General features: G+C 40.1%; 1 protein-coding gene across 2 annotated transcripts in view; it reads right to left on the reverse strand.

Moving 5' to 3' along the window:
* gnao1a (guanine nucleotide binding protein (G protein), alpha activating activity polypeptide O, a) overlaps positions 1-19,058 on the reverse strand; it is a 436,666-nt gene that overhangs the window by 15,086 nt on the left and 402,522 nt on the right. The window contains exons 5-8 of one of the 2 annotated variants that reach the window (XM_041191938.1): positions 10,811-10,939; positions 7,863-7,992; positions 3,567-3,720; positions 1,549-1,736 (exon numbers count right to left, since the gene is read on the reverse strand). In XM_041191938.1, coding sequence (XP_041047872.1) covers positions 1,549-1,736; positions 3,567-3,720; positions 7,863-7,992; positions 10,811-10,939 — 601 coding nt within the window. Of the gene's footprint in view, positions 1-1,548; positions 1,737-3,566; positions 3,721-7,862; positions 7,993-10,810; positions 10,940-19,058 lie in introns of those variants that run through there. The other variant, XM_041191937.1, reaches the window with a different exon arrangement.

Here is a 19,058-nt window from a genome sequence, read left to right on the forward strand (position 1 = left end):
ATCTTTCTCCCCCAGACAGCTAGTAGCCCAGTCAGGAGCTTTAACACAACCAGAAGTGGTATTACAATATGTGGAATAATGTCAGAATTAGGGAAACTTGCTCTGTGACTTGCGGTGAGAGAGGGGGGGCGGGTGGGACACTGCATAATACTCAACATAACAGCAAACGTCTCAAACACAATATTAAGGATCAGCATCCTGTAAAAGGCCAATCACTTGTAAATGGGGCAGACAAAATAAAGTCTATTTTAATGCAACCTGTATTTTATTGCTTTTAATATACATTGTAGTTTTTAGTATATATTTTGATTTATGATAAGTATTTTTAATGCTCGTGGATCTCTCCTGCACGCACACATAGCTTTCAAGAAGTTAGAATTGTGAAGTAATTGAAAGGACTATTATTTAATATTTTGAATATTTTCCACTTCAATTAGCTAGCAAGAAAAGTCAGCATGTTTTGCCACGGAACTGGCAGAGGCATGATGCTCCAAATGGCCTCCTGTATGATTGTAACCAAAGTTTTGGAAATGAACTTCAGTGCTACTGATTGATCAACTGTGTTAGGTACAACAAATATTGACAGTTGCTAGGTTCCAACATCAGTGGGTGCAAAATCTGAAGAGGGCAGACTCATGGATAGTATTCACGTACAGTCTTAATACTGACTGGCTCTGCCCACAACTACCATACAGCTTCCCTTGCTCCAAATTGATAAAGGTACCACAGGCCCAACAGATACCTGACCAGGCAACGCAGGTCTAGTTACCAATGTATCGACACCGCCTCGGGCTCACTGATCTCAGCACAAGGCCGACAATCCTTAAGCAAGCTCTTCCCAAGCAAGGCACGTTTCTAATTTCAGCAACTACATCAAAAGAAACCTAAAAGATAACCACTTCTCCTTCAAATTGAAATGCAACTGAATGGTATAGGTTCTGGGTTCTTTTTAAAAAAAAGCTTTTCAGATAAAGTGAACCTGAGGAGAAATTTAGTCAAATTGAAAACATCATGAACAAAAAGGGAGAGGGAATAGACAATACTGACTGAAAGAGAAATACACAAGCATGCACAGTGTGTCTGTGTACGCATCCTGAGTATTAGAACTGGGTGTGTGTGCATGCATGACTGACAATGTGAATGGTTGTATGAGAGTGAAATGGTTCAGTACCATTAAGGATGGAGCTATACTGAATTTAATGCAAATTTCAACCACCATGAGACAGCCTCCTGGAGGGGGACTCTCACTTTCTGGTTGTACTGCTGTCAGTAGTCTCCTGAGTTACATTGCTGCTTACACATTGAGGCCCGCCAAAAAATCATCAATGCAAAAGTGGCATTATAACTGCATTCCCGAGGGCATGGTGCACATGTTGGGGTGTGTGTGTACATACATCTGCCTGGCCCATGTGTGTATGCAAATGAAGATAAAATCTGTCCAATTCTGCTCTGTGCCTGAGCAGCAGCTGGCTGTTTTGCTTTTATCTGATGTAAAACCAGCGGCAGAATTGTCTCCAAAAATGCCACCTTCACAGTGCCAGACTGACTCTAGTACAGTCCGCACCCTCGCAGGTTGTTAGCAATAATCACATCGGTTACTGCGTCAAAAACAAACTGGATGTTATTGGTGTCAGTGGCACAGGTGATGTGTGTGTAGATCTCCTTGTTCGCTGACTTGTTCTTGGTCTCGTATTGGGACTGAATGTAAGAAACAGCTTCAGCAAACATGTTGGTACCTGAAAGAGAGTCAAACAGAGAAAAAAATAGTATCAGCAATATTTCAGATTGTTCTCCTTCCTCTAAGCTATACATTATCTGGTGATAGACACCAGCCCTTTCAGATCAAATATTTTAAGAGTGAGTAACAGGGCTAAAGCATTCAATGGTCTCTTTGCTTCTATTCAGCTTCTTTTTAAAATTATCCCCAAGAAGCTTCCAAAGACTTTTGTAGAGACACACAGAAATGCCCTGCCTGGTAATAAGCACATTGGGACGTAATTTCTGCACAGGATGGAGTTTACATGATCTCCCACTGTTGACTGTGGGTGGGAAACCCTGCAGAAATGGCAGGGTTTGAGACCTTTTCTCCAAGCTTTTGGCCAAGCTTCCACCAGATTCATAGCAAGAGATCAGGAGAACTGCTTGCTGCAATTCCAGGCAATTGTTCAAAACCTGCAACTGGCTGAGAACAGGGTCCTAACATCATGGAGGAGCCTACCAAAAATCACACTCTAGAATAACAGAAAGATTCTCCACTTGGGCAATGTACCAGACACCTGCAGTAACTATGCAAAGCAAGCACCTGTGCAACCAAGTTAGGAAACTCGCAGCATTTGGGGGACCAAGTCTCATTTTTAAAAATTTGAAATGGTACATTACAAATATTTTTGGTTATGCCTCTATGGGGCATTTTTCTATGTCAAAGGTGCTATATAAATGCGTTTCATTATCCCTAAAATTGTGCTTCCTTTTTTTGTATGGGCTGTGCCCGGGATGATGTCATGAGTTGAACAGTTAATATAAGCAGCATGCAAGGTGGGTTCCTTATAAAAAAAAAATGGGTGGAGGTTGGGCATTAAAAAAAGGTATCTTAAAGGTAAAATGCATCATCCACAACAGGTTTGATACTTTTGCTCGGAAACTAATTTTGTACAAATTTTTACCAGAGGCTTTCCCATCCGTGATGCACTCTGGCTTTTAGGAATCTATCAGAAGTAGCAGCCTTCTAATATTGCTTCACAGCCAATGAAATACTTTTGAAGCGTAGTTACAGCTGTAGCATGGAGAAACATAGCTGTCAAACTGCACAAAGCAAGCTCCCACAAACAGTAATGAAATAAAATGGCCAAACGATCAGTTCTTTCTGATGTTGAGGGACAAACATTGGCCACACACCTAAAAAAAAAACCTCTTCTTTGAGCAGTCCCTTGGGATCTTTCACTACCTCCTGATGTGGCCTTGTTTTAACATCCAATGGTGCAGTGCTGCAACTTCCTCTGAAGTGTCCCTCATCGTGGAGAAGATAACTCAAGTTTTCCTTTTGAAGTTTAACTATTTAACTAAATCTCCAATCTGCTTCATAATGAGCCCACCTTATCTTGAATGCTGCTTACGTTATGTAACACCTCTGACTAAATTATGACTAAATTATGAAGAAGAATTGGACATTACTTGTATCATAACTAGCACAATTTTTCCTGTAATGTAGATGAGTGTAGTTCTGTTACTTGAAGGGGAGCAGGTGTGAAGAAGGTATATTCTACTTCAAGTGTTTGGAATTCTGTTAATGGACTCATGACCTGTCATTTCCTGGAATATTGAGACATCGCCTCACATTCCTCACTTATAAATCAACAACATACTTGCTCTGTTTCCAGACACAAATGCCTTGAAAGCAACCTTTTTGAATGTTGAGAGTACAAAGCCTCAACATGTTAACTTCCAAAGAATGTAAGTCCAAGCCACAGAACTTCAAAATTAATTTTTAAATTAATTTAAATTGCCATTTTTCAACTTGTGTGCTCCCTTCCCGTCCACCTCAAGACATGTGGCGGTAACCTAGTTACCTGTGTACTCAGGGAAGCAGATCGTTAATGAAGATTTCTTAATTTTTTCCTCAAATATGTCCTTCTTGTTGAGAAAGAGGATGATGGAAGTATCTGTAAACCATTTGTTGTTACAGATACTGTCGAATAACTTCAACGACTCATGCATGCGATTCTGAAACAAAGAACGCCCTTTGTTATTGGCAAGCACTTCGAACAAAACCATTGCAATTCTATCTTGACAGCTCAGCAAAGATCTAAATTTATAATTTTTATATTAAATCCAAGGTTAATTACAGAAGGTCAATGCTACTTCAACATTTTAATGTTACAACTGTATCTATTTAAAATAAATCATTTTACTTTACGGTATAAATCATGCACCATGCATGTATTGGGAACTAGAGCTGACTTGCTGCCCTTTTCTATTTCTAGGCTCAGAATCCATGCAGAACCTTGCAACCAGAGAGCAGTGGCAAACATTAACTGGATACATTAACCAAGGATGTCAGAGATCCTTGAATTAATCCAGACTTGAAAACAGACGGTGATTGACCTCTTCCTGACCTTTGAGATTTTGTCATGGTCTTTTTGTTTTATGAGTTGCAATGACTTAAAGGCTGGAGTGAAGGGACTACAGATTAAGAAGTTTGTTGCCTATTGAACACCACAATGTCAGGTCATGAAGACGTTTGTCTAGAGCCAAAAGGGAGACTACCAAATGCATGGACAGCAAAAAAAGACATTACATTTTACAGGACATATGTCAAGGCAAAGTGAAAGACAGAAGAAAAAAATTTGGAAATGACTTGTATGTCTTCTACATGACATATGGCGGTGAGAGGAGCTTGTGACAAGGTCCAGGCCAGAGGTCGCACTGCTGTTTTCAATTCTTGGTCAAGAGAAGCTTCATACCTGCCAATTTGGGTTGGTGTCTCAAAATCTCATTATTAGCATTTTGTTTGCAACAGTCAGCCGGTGGTGGAATGGTGTCATGAGGCTGTAGCGTGAGTCTGGAGCTGGAAGGCTGCCTCCTTCCCCCAGGGACGTGATACCAGAGAGCAGACAAAAGGAGGACGAAGCACACCCAGAGTCATGGGATGGTCACACGGCATTGAAGGCACACTGTTATGTCACAGTGCAATCCAAAAAAAATCACTAGCATCTATGCAACATGCCCCAGAGGGGTGTCTCTTTACATAATTAATAGAGTGGAATTTAGCCTGTAACCATTGAAAGTTCACACAAATAGAACATTTTGATTGCATTTTGCTTCTAGAAATTTTCAGTATGGCTAAGAGACAGATCTATAGTTTCAGCTATACCATTCACTGAACACAATGGCAGAGTTCGTAAGTATTGACACCACTTTAATTCAGTGTTGCCACCTTGTGTTCATTGCATATGAATGCAATAGTCTATTTCACTCTCGCACATGTCATCCACTGCAAACATGGTCACTTTCCCTTTGATGGAAATTGCAATTAGAAAAAAATTGCCACAACCTTCCATGGTGTCATAGTCAAGGACCCGTTTACTTCAACAGGAAGTTCAAATACGTGACCAATCAATATTTCAAGGAGAAAAGATTTGAACACCAGCTCATTATTGTAAAAATGATCATTTGGATTCTTTCAGTCAGATTTGTGTTGGAAGGGCTGAATGAAATCAGTAAGTGTTGTGAAGAAAGATAACATTATCAGACTTTCCTCTGTCAATTTGAATACTGAAACACTTTGGAGGTATTAATTACATGTGAATAAATGCTATGATCAGATCTTTTTGAAGTATTCATATTTGAAATCTTAACCTATCTTTTTAGATGTTAACAGATACTTCAGGTCAGATTTTCAGCGTTTTGCTAGCCCAGACTTTCCCATTTATCAGACCAAAGAATGGTCATTAATACTTCGGTGCATCTATTAATCATATTGGCTGGGTATCTAGTTAATATACTTTTAACATGTGACCACTAGAGGTCATTTTGACTTGTGAAAATACACACCCCATTCATTGCCTTTCAATGTAACAATGTAGGAAAAAGGCTTTCAATTGATCAAGCAGCTCCATTTAAAAGACGTCATGATTAATATATCAATAACTCCACCTCAGTCCCATCATCTACTAATTTCTATTTTAAGGAATACTAAGATTCAGCCTCTCCCTCCAGAAAAAAGAAACAGCAGTATTATTAAGAACCCTCACTCTCCTTTCTCAACAGCATTGATCCAGATCCCTTCATAGGTGTCAAATGAACTCAAATCATCTAGTTCCTTTGGGATTCTGCTCCACATGCCTACTATCCTGTGGGGAAAGAACATATGATCAATCCTGCCCTTTTTGGAACTCACTTATATCCTCAAAAGGGTACTCAATTCTAAGGACAGTTCAGAATCTGCTTGCACAAAATTACATAAAGCATTCTTTATTAGCTATGTTTTGCTACTGATGTAGAATAGTGATAGTGATGTATCTCATGGAATACAATATCTTAACATGCCCCCATCAATGTTGTATTGTCCCATTGCATTCATACAAAATTAAATGTAAAAAAAATGAGTTATTGAAGGTGTATTGTTGTCTCTGACTGTGCCTGTGTTGGGCATCTTTTATTATTACAGAAATTACCGTATAGTAAGTTACAGGTAAGTTTAAGGTAGTTCACACAAGGCCATGATGATTGCTAGCATCCCTGAAACAATGCAACACCATTGACCTTCACCTTCCAATACCACCCTTCACCTATTTGCTGCTGATTGCACCGTACATTAAGATGAAAATATGGTAATTGTATATTCAATACATGGAAGAAAGAGTTATTGGGGACACAAATGAGGAATGCTGCTTGCACTGGGCAGTGTTAAACACAGTCTTATGTGAAGTTGTACAACTGTATAAGAAATCAACAGAGTCACTGGGAATGGATGGGAATCACTGGTGCAAAATTCCATAGTAGTCCATTTGGCTCAGAATGGTGGTATGCTATTGTATGTTCAGGCCAGATCCAGGTTTCTGCAGGGGCAACCCTACAGTTACATTCCTGCATCAGTGACTTCTTACACATTACACTTTCAGTCTGGGGAAACTTGGCTGAAAATTTGACAGCTCCAGGAAACAAAAACATTCAGGGATGTGCCACCATTTAAACACATCAATACACATAATCACTCTGCTTTTGATTACTCCTAGAGGAAGGTGTGCCGGAATTTTATAAAACACATGCTAGGAAGCAAATATCATTAGTTCACGTCCCATTTAACACTGATGCAAACCTAACAATCAGCTGACAGTACAGAATGGTTTTAAAGGAAGAGAGGATACATGAGAAGGGCTAGGCAGTTATATTGTGATAATATACTTCCAGGGTTGTCTGATTAACACATCCATGTTAGAGACTCTCAATTCTTGCCCTGCATCAATTAGAATCTTATTTGTTGCATTAAAGTCCTGAATGAGGAAAATGCACTATTATAAATACACAGAGGGTTATTTCCTATTGGGTTTTAAAAGGTTTAGTCGGACAGGTCAGAGAATCCTGGAACTGGATTATAATAACAACAAAAATCCAACAAGGTATGTCCCCTCTCTGTCCTCAAAGCCTAGTTCTAGGTTAAACACACTGTTGCTTTATTTTCAGATCCCTTAAAAATTATGTGCATTTTTTTAGCCATCTTGAGAAAGTCAATAACTTGGTGGGGGGGTTGGGGGGAGGGTGCGGATGATGGAGAGAAAAGACTGGTAATTGCGCTAGGAAACAAGTCAATGTGTCTCTATGTAAATAGTGATGAGCAAACCACTTCCAACAAAAGATAGAGTACAGCTAGAGTGATGGCCAGTGTGTGTTAGTCACAAACTGTTCAACTTCAGCAGCACAATCCTGTGTAAGGAATAGAATAAATACCCAAGAGCCAAAACACATCACACCTACTCAGTATCTCATGGACATCAGCAAAGTCAACAATCCATCTCTCTCAGCAATTTATGCAGCATGAGGGCAATCTTATTGCATAATATAATTCAGTGCTCTCAATACCTACAGATTATGAGAATCACAGTTCTGTCCCTCCCTTCCGCTCAGGCTCGGTAAAACTCCTACTCAGGCTCTCTTGCTGATGAGGGAGACTTAGTCTAAAGTTTTATGCACAAAGCTATTTCAGAACATCCATGTGCAGACTCACATACATACAAATACGTATTTACTCATATACACACACATACAGACACACAAGTGAAACGATGGTTCTGTCTCTCAATGATTTGCCAGGCAGTTCACACATCACCTATTGGGGCTACACCCTCTCCTGGGACCTTACTCACCGTGGTCTCATCCTCATGGAGCACCTGATCATAGCCACTCAGTGCCACACAGAAAATAATCGCTGTCACATCTTCAAAGCAATGGATCCATTTCTTTCTCTCTGACCTTTGGCCTCCCACATCAAACAGCCTGTGAAGAAAATATAACATTTTATTTTATAATAAGATCTGGTGACTGACAAATCAGTGGGATCTTCTCATTCAGCAATGGAATGTGGAACTGACAGATAGCAATCACAATATTCAGCCTGACATTCCTAATTGTCCACCACACTAAACACCCTGTGGTGATATTTGGTGATGTCCTACATGGAGTAGCAGTATGTGTCCTTGTCGCTGCAATTCCTGTCATGTGAAGTTTCTGACCTTGGTGGAGGAGGCAGTGAGCTCAGTCCATTCACTTCCCTACATTCAAGATTTGCCAGTTGTATGCAATCTTTGGGACAGGAATCACCATACACAGGGTTTGATAGGGTAGATGTATAGAAGATGTTTCTACTTGTGGGAGAATCCAAAACCAGGTGTCATAACTATATGATAGTCATGAATAAATCCAATAAGGAATTCTGGAGAAACTTTTCTACTCAATGTGGTGCAAATGTGGAACTTGCTACTACATGGAGTACCTGAGGCAAATAGCATAATTGCATTTAAGGGGAAGCTAGATGAGCAAGAAAGGAATAAAAGATTATGCTGATAGGGTTAAAAGAGGAGGAATTGGAAGAGACTCATGTGGAGTATAAACACTGGTCAGACACTGGCCCATTTCTATGCTGTACATCTCTTCTAGCCATACCTATGTATCTCTTCATCAATTGGAGATTTTAAGACATCATCTTAATTCCACATGAAAGGGACTGTGTACTTTTAGTTGATTATTGATATATCAGTTGATCCTCATTCGAGTCTGCAACTGGCCTTCATTTCCCAGTTCAGAACTGGCACGACTGATACCAGTTTTACTGGACCTTCCTTTTGGGCAGGTTCAGGGCACAGCATACCTGGCAGAAGTTAAAGGGTAGTTGCTGGCTTAGACTGGGTATGGAACAGAAGGTGCTAAGTGCTAATTTGGGTACAGGGTATTAGCCTTGGTACAGTATAGGGGGAACTAGCATGAGTAAAGGGTAGTTCTGGACTGAGTACAGGGTAACCTAGACTAGACTGACTACAGTAACTAATATCCTTGTTTATAATGGTCTACTTAGTCTGGTTTCAAATTGGTTATGTAATTATGTTGATATAGTATGCATCAGTTAAAATTTAATCCTATGATTTATGTTTATTTCTTATACAGGAAATGTTTAAAAATGTAAATTTTGATCTTTTGTGTTAAACAACTGGCAGGCCTTTAAAAGGTTAATGATCAAAACTCTGCAGTCTATCTGGGCCCACGCAGGCTAATTAATGAAAACCACCTGCTATCAACTCCTGTGAGCCACATGATCTCCAACGCGTAGGTATCTCGACTGTCTCCGAAAATCACTTAATCATTCTTCACAATAAATCACTTAATGAAATAAAAAATCTTTTGAAATGCCAACTAGAGCCTGGGGAATGGGAAACAGTCTGCAACACTGCTCCAAGGATCTGATCCTCCACCCTGCAGGGAAAAAGCAACTGGTTCGCCACTTCCATCAGTGTGTACACGACAGATTGGTTCCTAAGTGAAGTGGTTCTATAATTTGTTAGGACTCCCGTGATTGTGAGGTATTAGATTAGAGACTGGATTGGTTATCTAGAGGTTGGAATTCAAATTCCACTATGACGAGTTGTAAAATTGAATTTGATAATTTATGGGCAGTTTTTAAAAAAATGAGCACAATGCTTGATTATTACAAAGGCCTCCCAAATTCATGCCTATGTTTCCTGCAAATGTTTGCTCCATATTTAAACCTCACCAATCAGGTTTCTGTACAGCACTGAAACTGCCCTAATCAAGGTCACAAATGGCATCCTCTGTAACTGTGACCATGGTGCATCAGCTCTCCTCAATCTTGGTCTAACTGGTTGACCACACCATCCTTCTCCAACGTCCAGCTGAGTGGAACTGCCTGGTTTTGCTCTTTCCCGTCAAATCCCAGCCAGAGCCCCTCCAGCACTGGCTTCCATTCCTGCTTCTTAACCATTACCTCTGGTGTCTTTCAAGAATATACTCTTGGTCCTTTCTCTTCCTCATCCATATGCTTCCCCTTGGTGAGATCATCTGAAGTTATGAAGTCAGCTTCCACATGTGCCCTGGGGATATTCAACTCCACCGCCTCTCTTAGCCCCTTCATCATCTCTGTGCTCTCAGGCTTTTTGTCTGGCATATAGCGTTGAATGAGCCATATGTTTTGCCTTGACACGAGGGCAGTAAAAATGATGACTTTGCCTGTTTCGTTTGGGTTCTAATGTATCCTGTGTATTATCCATGATTGTGTGGATCAGGGTTCTGACTGATCCCTTTACCATAGCGGAAGCCACTTAAACACATTTGAACTGGTTACACCTAATAACTGGAACTTGTACAATGTAGTATGTTTCAAGCTGGTGAATTCTTGGCTGCCACTGGTCTAAGTAACTGCATGAAAGAAACTCCCCAACTGTGGGGAACACATCAATTCTGGTCTGTTAATGTTACAAGTGCGTGATGGATGGAGATTCTTGTTGGAGGACAGGTAAGGAAAGGTGACTCCATAGAGCATCTAAGTACATACCACTGAGGCAACATTGGACAACCAACCTCTCTTATTTATTGATGCACCCTAAACATGTCAAACACAATCACACTCAATGAGGCCCAATTTTAACTGTTCAAGTGGATGGGTTCTGTATAAGTTAAGATCTTGCTCAATAATTTCCCCATATCTAAGCCAATGGCACATGTATGATTAATTATCTATTGATATGATGGGAAGCAGCCCTCCTGTGTGGGGAGATATGAATCTGTTCTATTTAACTGGACTCACCTAAAGTGGAGGTTTTTGAATGTAAAGTGAGTTTCTACGATGCCAGTGGTCTTCACTCTGGTTCGGAGGATATCTTGCTCTGTCGGCTGGTAATCATTCCCTCCAATCCGATCTAAGCTGTCTAGGTAACTGAAAGAAAACAGAAATTGTTATGAAACAAGTCCTCAACTGTACTTCAAGTGCTGGACTGCTAAACAACAATGTACTGCATTGCAGAGTGATCAGAAATGTCCACATACATTTTTCAATTGCAAATCAAACAATTATAAAGAACATGGTCTTCCCATGAGAATTACTCCTGATGTCAAAAACATACATACTGATTTAAAACATTCAACTAGTCAACAGAAATAGACTAAAGTACACAAAATGATCAGCAGAATTCTTTGCAACCCTTGTAAGGTCCAACCTTTCCACTTCTCTTCAGTCAGCTACTCAGTCTATGGGGTTTGGATGAAACAAAACTGGTGGCCCTTTTTTGCTGAATGAGTTGACTGAACTATCACTTTGGAATGCTTTCAATTCTAGGGATGGAATTACATCTTTTGGAAAGGCTAAGAGGTAGGAACAAGAGATTTATTTTTTAGTTTCTGCAAGTTAGACTGTAATTAAGGAGACATGAACTCTCTCATGTGCCCCTTTACTGCTCATGGAGGAATTGATTTGAATGGCCACTGCAGGGGTGAAGGTTACCTGTTATATTTAAGGTACATTAACTTCCTATTAATCTCAGCATGCCACCAATGAATAACAATAATTAACTTCTCAGACTGGATAGGGGGTATTGTTTAACCACATACAGTAACTTACTGAAAATGCCTTCCTGGCTAGTTCTATCCACCCTTCTTTGGTAGAAATATCTACCCAGCTTCCTGTGTCAGAGAATAACTTTTATTTTCACTAGAGGTCTGAAGACATGGTCAGAATTAGTCATTTGGGGGTTTCAATGGCTAAAACCATTGTAACGTTTACTATGTTTCCTTGATTTGTATACAGATCCTATACTGTGAATTCATTTTGCAAAGCCTGTGTCAACAATAGATATGATTTCACAGTGTAGTAAATCACACTAACTGGGAGCAATTGCAAGTACCTGTCTTACTAAGCTTAATAGCAATATAAACAGAAAAATCAATAAACTTTTTAACAATCCCTGACAATTCCATTAAGCATCATTATTGCATACTCTAATATAGAGACTATAGTAGTAAAATAATAAGCCTCTCCTGTCACTGTTGTATGCATTTTTACTGGAATATTCAACATATCATATAAAAATGAATCAGTTACCCAATGATTCTCTGCAATTTTAATCCAATTGCAATCAACCATTCCCTCATATCGAAAAAATCACACTTTTTCAAAGATTTCATTAACCCAATACACTGATGAATCTTTTACATGCATTGTGCAGACCTCATGGAGTGCGCAGGTGAGCATTTTACATTGCAGTCTATCATCCTCACTGGGGTATATACTGATAGTTATTTTAGCCTGAAGTTTATAGGCCTCAGTAGAAAGTGCATTGAGTTTTACATTGCAGCCTATAGACCTGATTTCACATCATAAGGGGCTGTGAAATAAATGCCTATTCATGCAATCTTCTTGTTAAAATAGATTGACACAGTTATTGATGTGAAATCTCATATTGGCCCCATCCAAGTGTATTGTGATTTGGAGCTGTGCCCAATCCCAGTTCATGTTCAGCAATTCAAAAACTGAAATGAAACCAAATAATTTCATTGGCAATGTAGGGACTGCTGCACCAATGCCAGGCATGTTCTGTTAATCCAGCAAGAGGCATTATAAACAAACCAGTTCAGAGCTGATGGTAAAATATCTTTTAAGTTAGGAATAATTTAGTTACACTGATTTAGATGCAAATTAATAACACAGAGTCTTCCCAACAGAGCCTGTAAGAAAAGGTAATATGATTCAGAAGAGTGAACTTACAATCCAGTGCTCTCTGGCGGGAGTGGCACTCACAAGGAGAACATGCATAGGTAAATGGCGGGTGCGTGGGCCTTGAATGTTTCTTCATTAATTTTAGTAGACAGAAAATCATGGGCTGTGTTTCTGCAATTCACTGCATAACAGCTGCTCCCTACAGAAGGTGCCAGGTTGTGGAATCACCCCTGGCATCTATTAATGTGTCTGAAAGATTAGTTCATCTATGCATGGAAATTCAGTAATTCTATTTTCATTCAGTAATGATGTCCACTTGTGTTACAAGAGGTAGAGACACTTCAGATATCTACTGTACAAATATGATGGGGTGTCAGCCAATGTTTTACTTACAAAATTAATCAACTATTCAAAGAAAAATTCTCCATTCATTTAAACTGACATTGGTAGATGTCAGTTGCCTACAAATGAATACAGCCAAAGGAAGAACACATAACATTCTTGCCTGTTATTTTTGTGGCAGTGATAACACCTTCTAAAATAAATGGAATAATAGAATAATAACTGGACGTGACACTACATGCTGAAATATGACTCCATAGATGCCAATTGTTATTTAGTACCTGGAACTATTTGTTCAAAGTGAGCCCAGCCACTAAGGGAGTAAAATTCCATTTTGACAGGGGCAAAGGGGACATTGGTAGATTGATCACCCGTCATACACTCCACCTGATTTTCTATTCCATTGACTTCAGCAGGGTAGCCCATCTGTTAATCGCTTGTTTTGCCCCAAAGTTGAATTGTGTTCAACTGATGTCCACGAACCTATTTCCAATTCTCCTTCCCATAGCCAGAGATTAATTTTTGCACCTCTACTGTCACCCAGCTAACTGAGTGCAAATCAATCATCAAACATGGAAGCTTCCTGAGAAGATCAAGATTCTGCTTTACCTCATGCATCAATGGAGCACATTTACCACCTGTTACACAACAGACTACATTTTATAGCGTATTTTTATTGGACATTATTTGAAGAGGTATTCCCATGGACTCCCAGTGCAGAAGTTGGCATGGGTGGAGACATCAGAGATTAATGATTCCCTGGAATTTTATTACCTATGGTGCCCATGTAAATGAGCGGCAAGGTCCCATAGCAAACTACAAAGGACTAATTTGTGGATGCTTTGCTGCAACTTTTCTATAGATATTTGTTCAGGGGCCAGGACAACAATAACAATTTGCATTTAGGGCACTACATCACGCCAAGGCACTTTACAGGTGTGTTATTAAACAAAAGTTGATACCAAGCCACATAAGGAGATATTAGGATAGATGAGCAAAAGCTCTTGGTCAAAGAGGTAGGTTTTAAGAAGTGTCTTAAAGAAGGTTCAAAGAGATAGAGGGGTTGAGAGATTTAGGAAGGGAATTCCAGGGCTTAAGGCCTTGGCAGCTGAAGATACTGCCACCAAAAGTAGAGGGATTAAAATCAGGGATGCTCAAGAGGCCAGGATCAGAGGAGTACAGATATCCCAGAGGATTGTAGGGATGTAAAAAGAATGAAAATGACAGAGAAGGAGAGAACAATGTGAACCAACAGCTGACAAAGAAAAATATATTTACATGAGAAAACAGAGGAAAGTAAAAAGGTCAGAAACAGCAGGAGAGGCTGATAGAGAAAAAGGAGAGAGATAGAGAGAGACAAGAAGAAAAAACAAGAGACACTGATGGGAGAGTAAGAGATTGATGGAAAAGGAAGAAAACAATACCAATAGAAGGAAAAAAAAGAGATTGATAGAGGAGAAAGATCAGAGACCGAGAGACTAAGAGGAAAGAGAGCAGTGGGGGAAGAGAAATAACATAAACAACAGGGTCATGAGGACTCGAAACGTCAACTCTTTTCTTCTCCGCCGATGCTGCCAGACCTGCTGAGTTTTTCCAGGTAATTCTGTTTTTGTAGTGATTAAATACACTGAATGCATTGAAAACTGTTAATTTTATTTTTATCAAATGACAGTCATACTTTTACAGTTTGCTTGCAGAATTGGGAGACTGGAGGAGGTACAGTTCCACACACAATGAACAAATTCAACCATGCATGAAGCTCAGTTTACCTGGTTCCTGCTGCCTTTGTGTGTTTTAATTGTAACAGATGACAAGTTAATCCATTCTTCCAAATCATTTAAGATGTAAATGGTTTTTGAGTAGATAATGTTTTAAAAGTTTGGACTCTTGGCAAGGCTTTGCACCAACTGCTTTCACATTTCAACCAATATCTATCTTCTGTCTCCATCAGGGCTTTTCTGATTGGCTAAACCAGTTTGTTCTGTAACTAATTAGGTGATAATTCAGCTCTCAGCCAAGACTGTAAAAAAAAGCTGAAGTGGAAGCATCACTGGGACAAGAGTGTTATTAAAGAATGGCCATCCCATGAGGCCCAGGCGAGGACACAACGCCACATAAACAATTCTGATCGATTCTTAGATGAAACTCTCATGCCAAGGCTTACCCCATGCTGACAGTTTGATGAGACAATTGCTCAATCACTGCTCCTTTGGTCACTCAGATTGAGATGGTGCTGTGTGGTGAACATGTAAGCTCCATCTCCCCTGCCAAGGTAATGCATTCTGATTCTCCTAGCCCCATGTCAATATATCTCCAAATACAACATTTTGGAACTGGCAGGGGAGTGTGGGCGGGGGCGGGGGTAGGGTGGGGGGGAGGAGGAGGAGAAGATGTGGGGGTGATGGTGGTGGGTGCAATAAGATACGTGCATTCTGAACCAGTGAGCAAGTTGTATATGGTTACACAATTAAGTGTTTCTTTTGTCACTCATCCTCCCCTTCATCATCTCTTTCCCCCAAAACTCCAAAGATTTTGCTGTTCTCTTCGCATTGTTATTCTTTGTATTATCCCAAAGATGTCAGCCTAGGCTCATTGAGGAAGCCCTTCTTACAAACTCAGTCAAAGGAGGGTCCGTGCACACCTTCAAAGTGCGATTTCTGGAAATTCCAGTAGCTATGATATTCTGTGGTGTATTGTTACTCCAAGTGTGGCTATCATCTTGCCATAACTGTCTGTAAGCATTGCTCTTAGCTGGAGTACTTCTTGGTGTGTTTCCTATGGAGAATTCATAACTTGTATCCAATTCAAAGACATGGATTGCTTTCATAATACCCTCACTAAGTTGTTTAAAACAAGTGTGGTGAATCATGCAAGGTCTATCTCCCCTGCCAATATAAGGCACACTGATTCTCCCAGCCTCATGTTATTATGTCTCCAAATACAATATTTTGGAGCTGGCGGAGGGTGTGGGCAGGTGGGGGTGCAGTGAGATATGTGCATTCTGAACCAGTGAGTGAGTTGTAAATGACTATACAATTCATTATCTTCCTTTGCCACTCATCACCCCTTCATCATCCCTTCCCCCCCCAAACCCCGGTGATTTTGCTGTTCTCTTCTCATTGTAATTCTTTGTATTATCCCCAAGGTATCAGTCTGGGCTCAGTGGGACCACTCTTATTTCTGAATCAGAAGACCATGGGTTCAACTTCTATTCTGGAGGCTTAAGCACATAATTGAGGTTGACACGTCTGTGCAGCACTGAGGGAGTTCTGCACTGTCAGAGGTTCATCATTCAGATGAAATGCTGAATAAGTGCTGTGCCTGCCATTTTAGGTGAAAAGATCCCATCGTAATATTTCAAAGAAGAGCAGGGGAGTTCACCTGATGTCCTGGCCAACATTCATCCTTCGACCAGCATCACGTTATCTAGTCACTTATCTCATTGCTATTTGAGGAACCTTGCAGTGCACAAACTGGCTGCTGCATTTTCCTATGCTGGAAAAAAGACAACATTTCAAAATACTTCAATGGCTGTAAAGCGTTTCGGGACACCCAATGTTGTGAATGAGCAGAGTCAGTGCGGATTAATGAAAGGGAACTCATGTTTGACAAATATGTTGGAGATTTTTTTTTGAAGATGTAAATAGTAATATAGATAACATGGAACCATTAGATGTAGCGTATTTATAATTTCAAAAAACATTTGATGAAGTGCCACACAGAGGTTATTATATAAAATTAGGAATTGGGGTCAAGTGTAGTTTATTAGCATGGATGATTAAACATTGATCAATAGACAGAAAACAGATGAATAAACAGGGTATCTTTGGGTTGGCAGGCTGTAATTAGTGGGGTACTGCAAGGATTAACACTCAGTTGTTTGGTAGTATAGAACTTGAGTATTCCTGAAAAAAAGACATGTCTAAGCTTTTCGTCTTGCACTCACTGGGACATTCACAAGAATACCAATCTAAGAGGGGAAAAAACCATTTACACTGTATGTGAAGAGAGAGTGCCAATTGGTTGGTGAGAGGCATTGCCATGCAGCATGCACCACTGATGGTGACTGACAGTTAACTACCAATCATTGTTTTAAATTTAAACCAGGCAGCTTGACCCTGATTGGTCAAGACATTGCCCTGAGGAATGAGTCAGCTGAAACAGGCGCAATATATGTACATGTTCTTTCTGCCTGCAAAGAACAGGGCCCTGTGTATTAACAAATGTAGCTTCCAGTACCACATTGCGAGCCTGACTGACGATCTTAAGTTGGTTGTCAGCATAATTCTTAGAACACTGAGGATTATTTAGCAAATGCTGTCCAATGTGGTAATTACACTGACAACCAATTTAAGATCGTGAGCCCGACTGACAATATTTTGTTTCAGATTTCCAGCATCCGCAGTATTTTGCTTTTATATTATGTGAAGTTATTGACTTCGGTAGGAAAAATAAAATTGCAAAATATTTTTTGATTGGTGAGAGAAATTGGAAACGCTTTCGTTCAGAGAAACCTGGCTGTCCTTGTACGTGAATGACACAAGGTTAACATGCAGGAACAGCAAGCAATTAGGAAAGCAAATGGTATATTACCTTTTACTGCAAAGGGATTGGAGTACAAGGATAAAGAAGTCTTACTCCAGTTAAACAGGGCATTGGTGAGGTCACATCTGGAAAACAATGCACATTTCTCAGAGGATTGAGTGTCTTTGGAACTCTCTTCCTCAAAAGGCAGTGAAAGCAGAATCTTGGAATATTTTTAAGGCACAGGCGGATGGATTCTTGATAAGCAAGGGGATGAAAGGTTATCAGGGAGTAGGCAGGAATGTGGAGTTGAGACCACAATCAGATCAGCCATGATCTTATTGAATGACGAAGCAGGCTCAAGGGTCCTAGTGGCCTACTCCTAATTCGTATGTTGGTATTTTTGCCCTCCTGACCAAAGGAGGGACATATTCACCCTAGAACGAATGCAACAAAGTTTATTCGAGTGGTTCCTGAGACGAGGGGATTGTCCTATGAGGAGAGATTAATTAAACATGTCCTATATTTTGTGGAGTTTAGAAGAATGAGAGGTGATCTAATTGAAACATATAAAATTGTCAAGGAGCTTGATAAGGTACATGCTGAAAAATGTTTCCCCTGGCTGGGGAATCTAGAACGTGGGCTCACAGTCTCAGAATAAAGGATTGGCCATTTATAACTGAGATGAAGAAAAATTTCTTCACTCAGTGGGTTGTGAACCTTTGCAATTCTCTACCCCAAAGAGCTATGAATGTTCAGTCATTGAGTATATTCAAGACAGAGGGTCGATAGGTTTTTGGACATTAAGGGAATTAAGGGATATGATGAAAGTGCAGGAAGGTGAAGTTGAGGTAGAAGATTAGCCATGGTCTTACTGAATGGTACAGCAGGTTCGAAGGGTCTTTTGTTCTTATGAAGGGTGCTGTATAAATGCAAGTTTTTCCTTGCCCCTCCTTTTCTGCTCCTCTTTGTACTTCGGTAGTCCTCCTTTCACTCCTTCTTCTCAGCCAATGCTCTCCTGCAGCCCTCTCCTTTCAATTTCCCTCTCCTCTGCTATTTGGTCTTTCTCTCCCCTTTTCTTTTTTAAGTTCATTTAATTATCCTTAACAGCATGGTTCTAAAAACATTTTCACAGCAATCACAGGCAGCATGAAAGAGCTGGATGGAGCTGCCAAAGTAGCTTGGCAAGTGGGAAAGAATGGTGCAGTTCTGCAAAGTTGCCTCAACTAGATGATATAAAGACATAAGAAATAGGAGCAGGAGAAGGTCCCATCAAACCTGCTCTGGCATTCAGCAAGATCGTGGCTGAACTTCTCCATCAACCTCATTTTCTTGGTCTATCCCCCTAGCCATTGCTTCCTTTAGTAGCCAAAAATCTATCAATCTTAGTCTTGAATATACTCATCGGCTAAACATCCACAGCCCTCTGGGATAACAGCTGTGTGGATAGATTGGAGAAGCTGGGGTTATTCTCTTT

The sequence above is a fragment of the Carcharodon carcharias genome, chromosome 7 (assembly GCF_017639515.1).
Source record: "Carcharodon carcharias isolate sCarCar2 chromosome 7, sCarCar2.pri, whole genome shotgun sequence".
NCBI lineage: Eukaryota > Metazoa > Chordata > Chondrichthyes > Lamniformes > Lamnidae > Carcharodon > Carcharodon carcharias.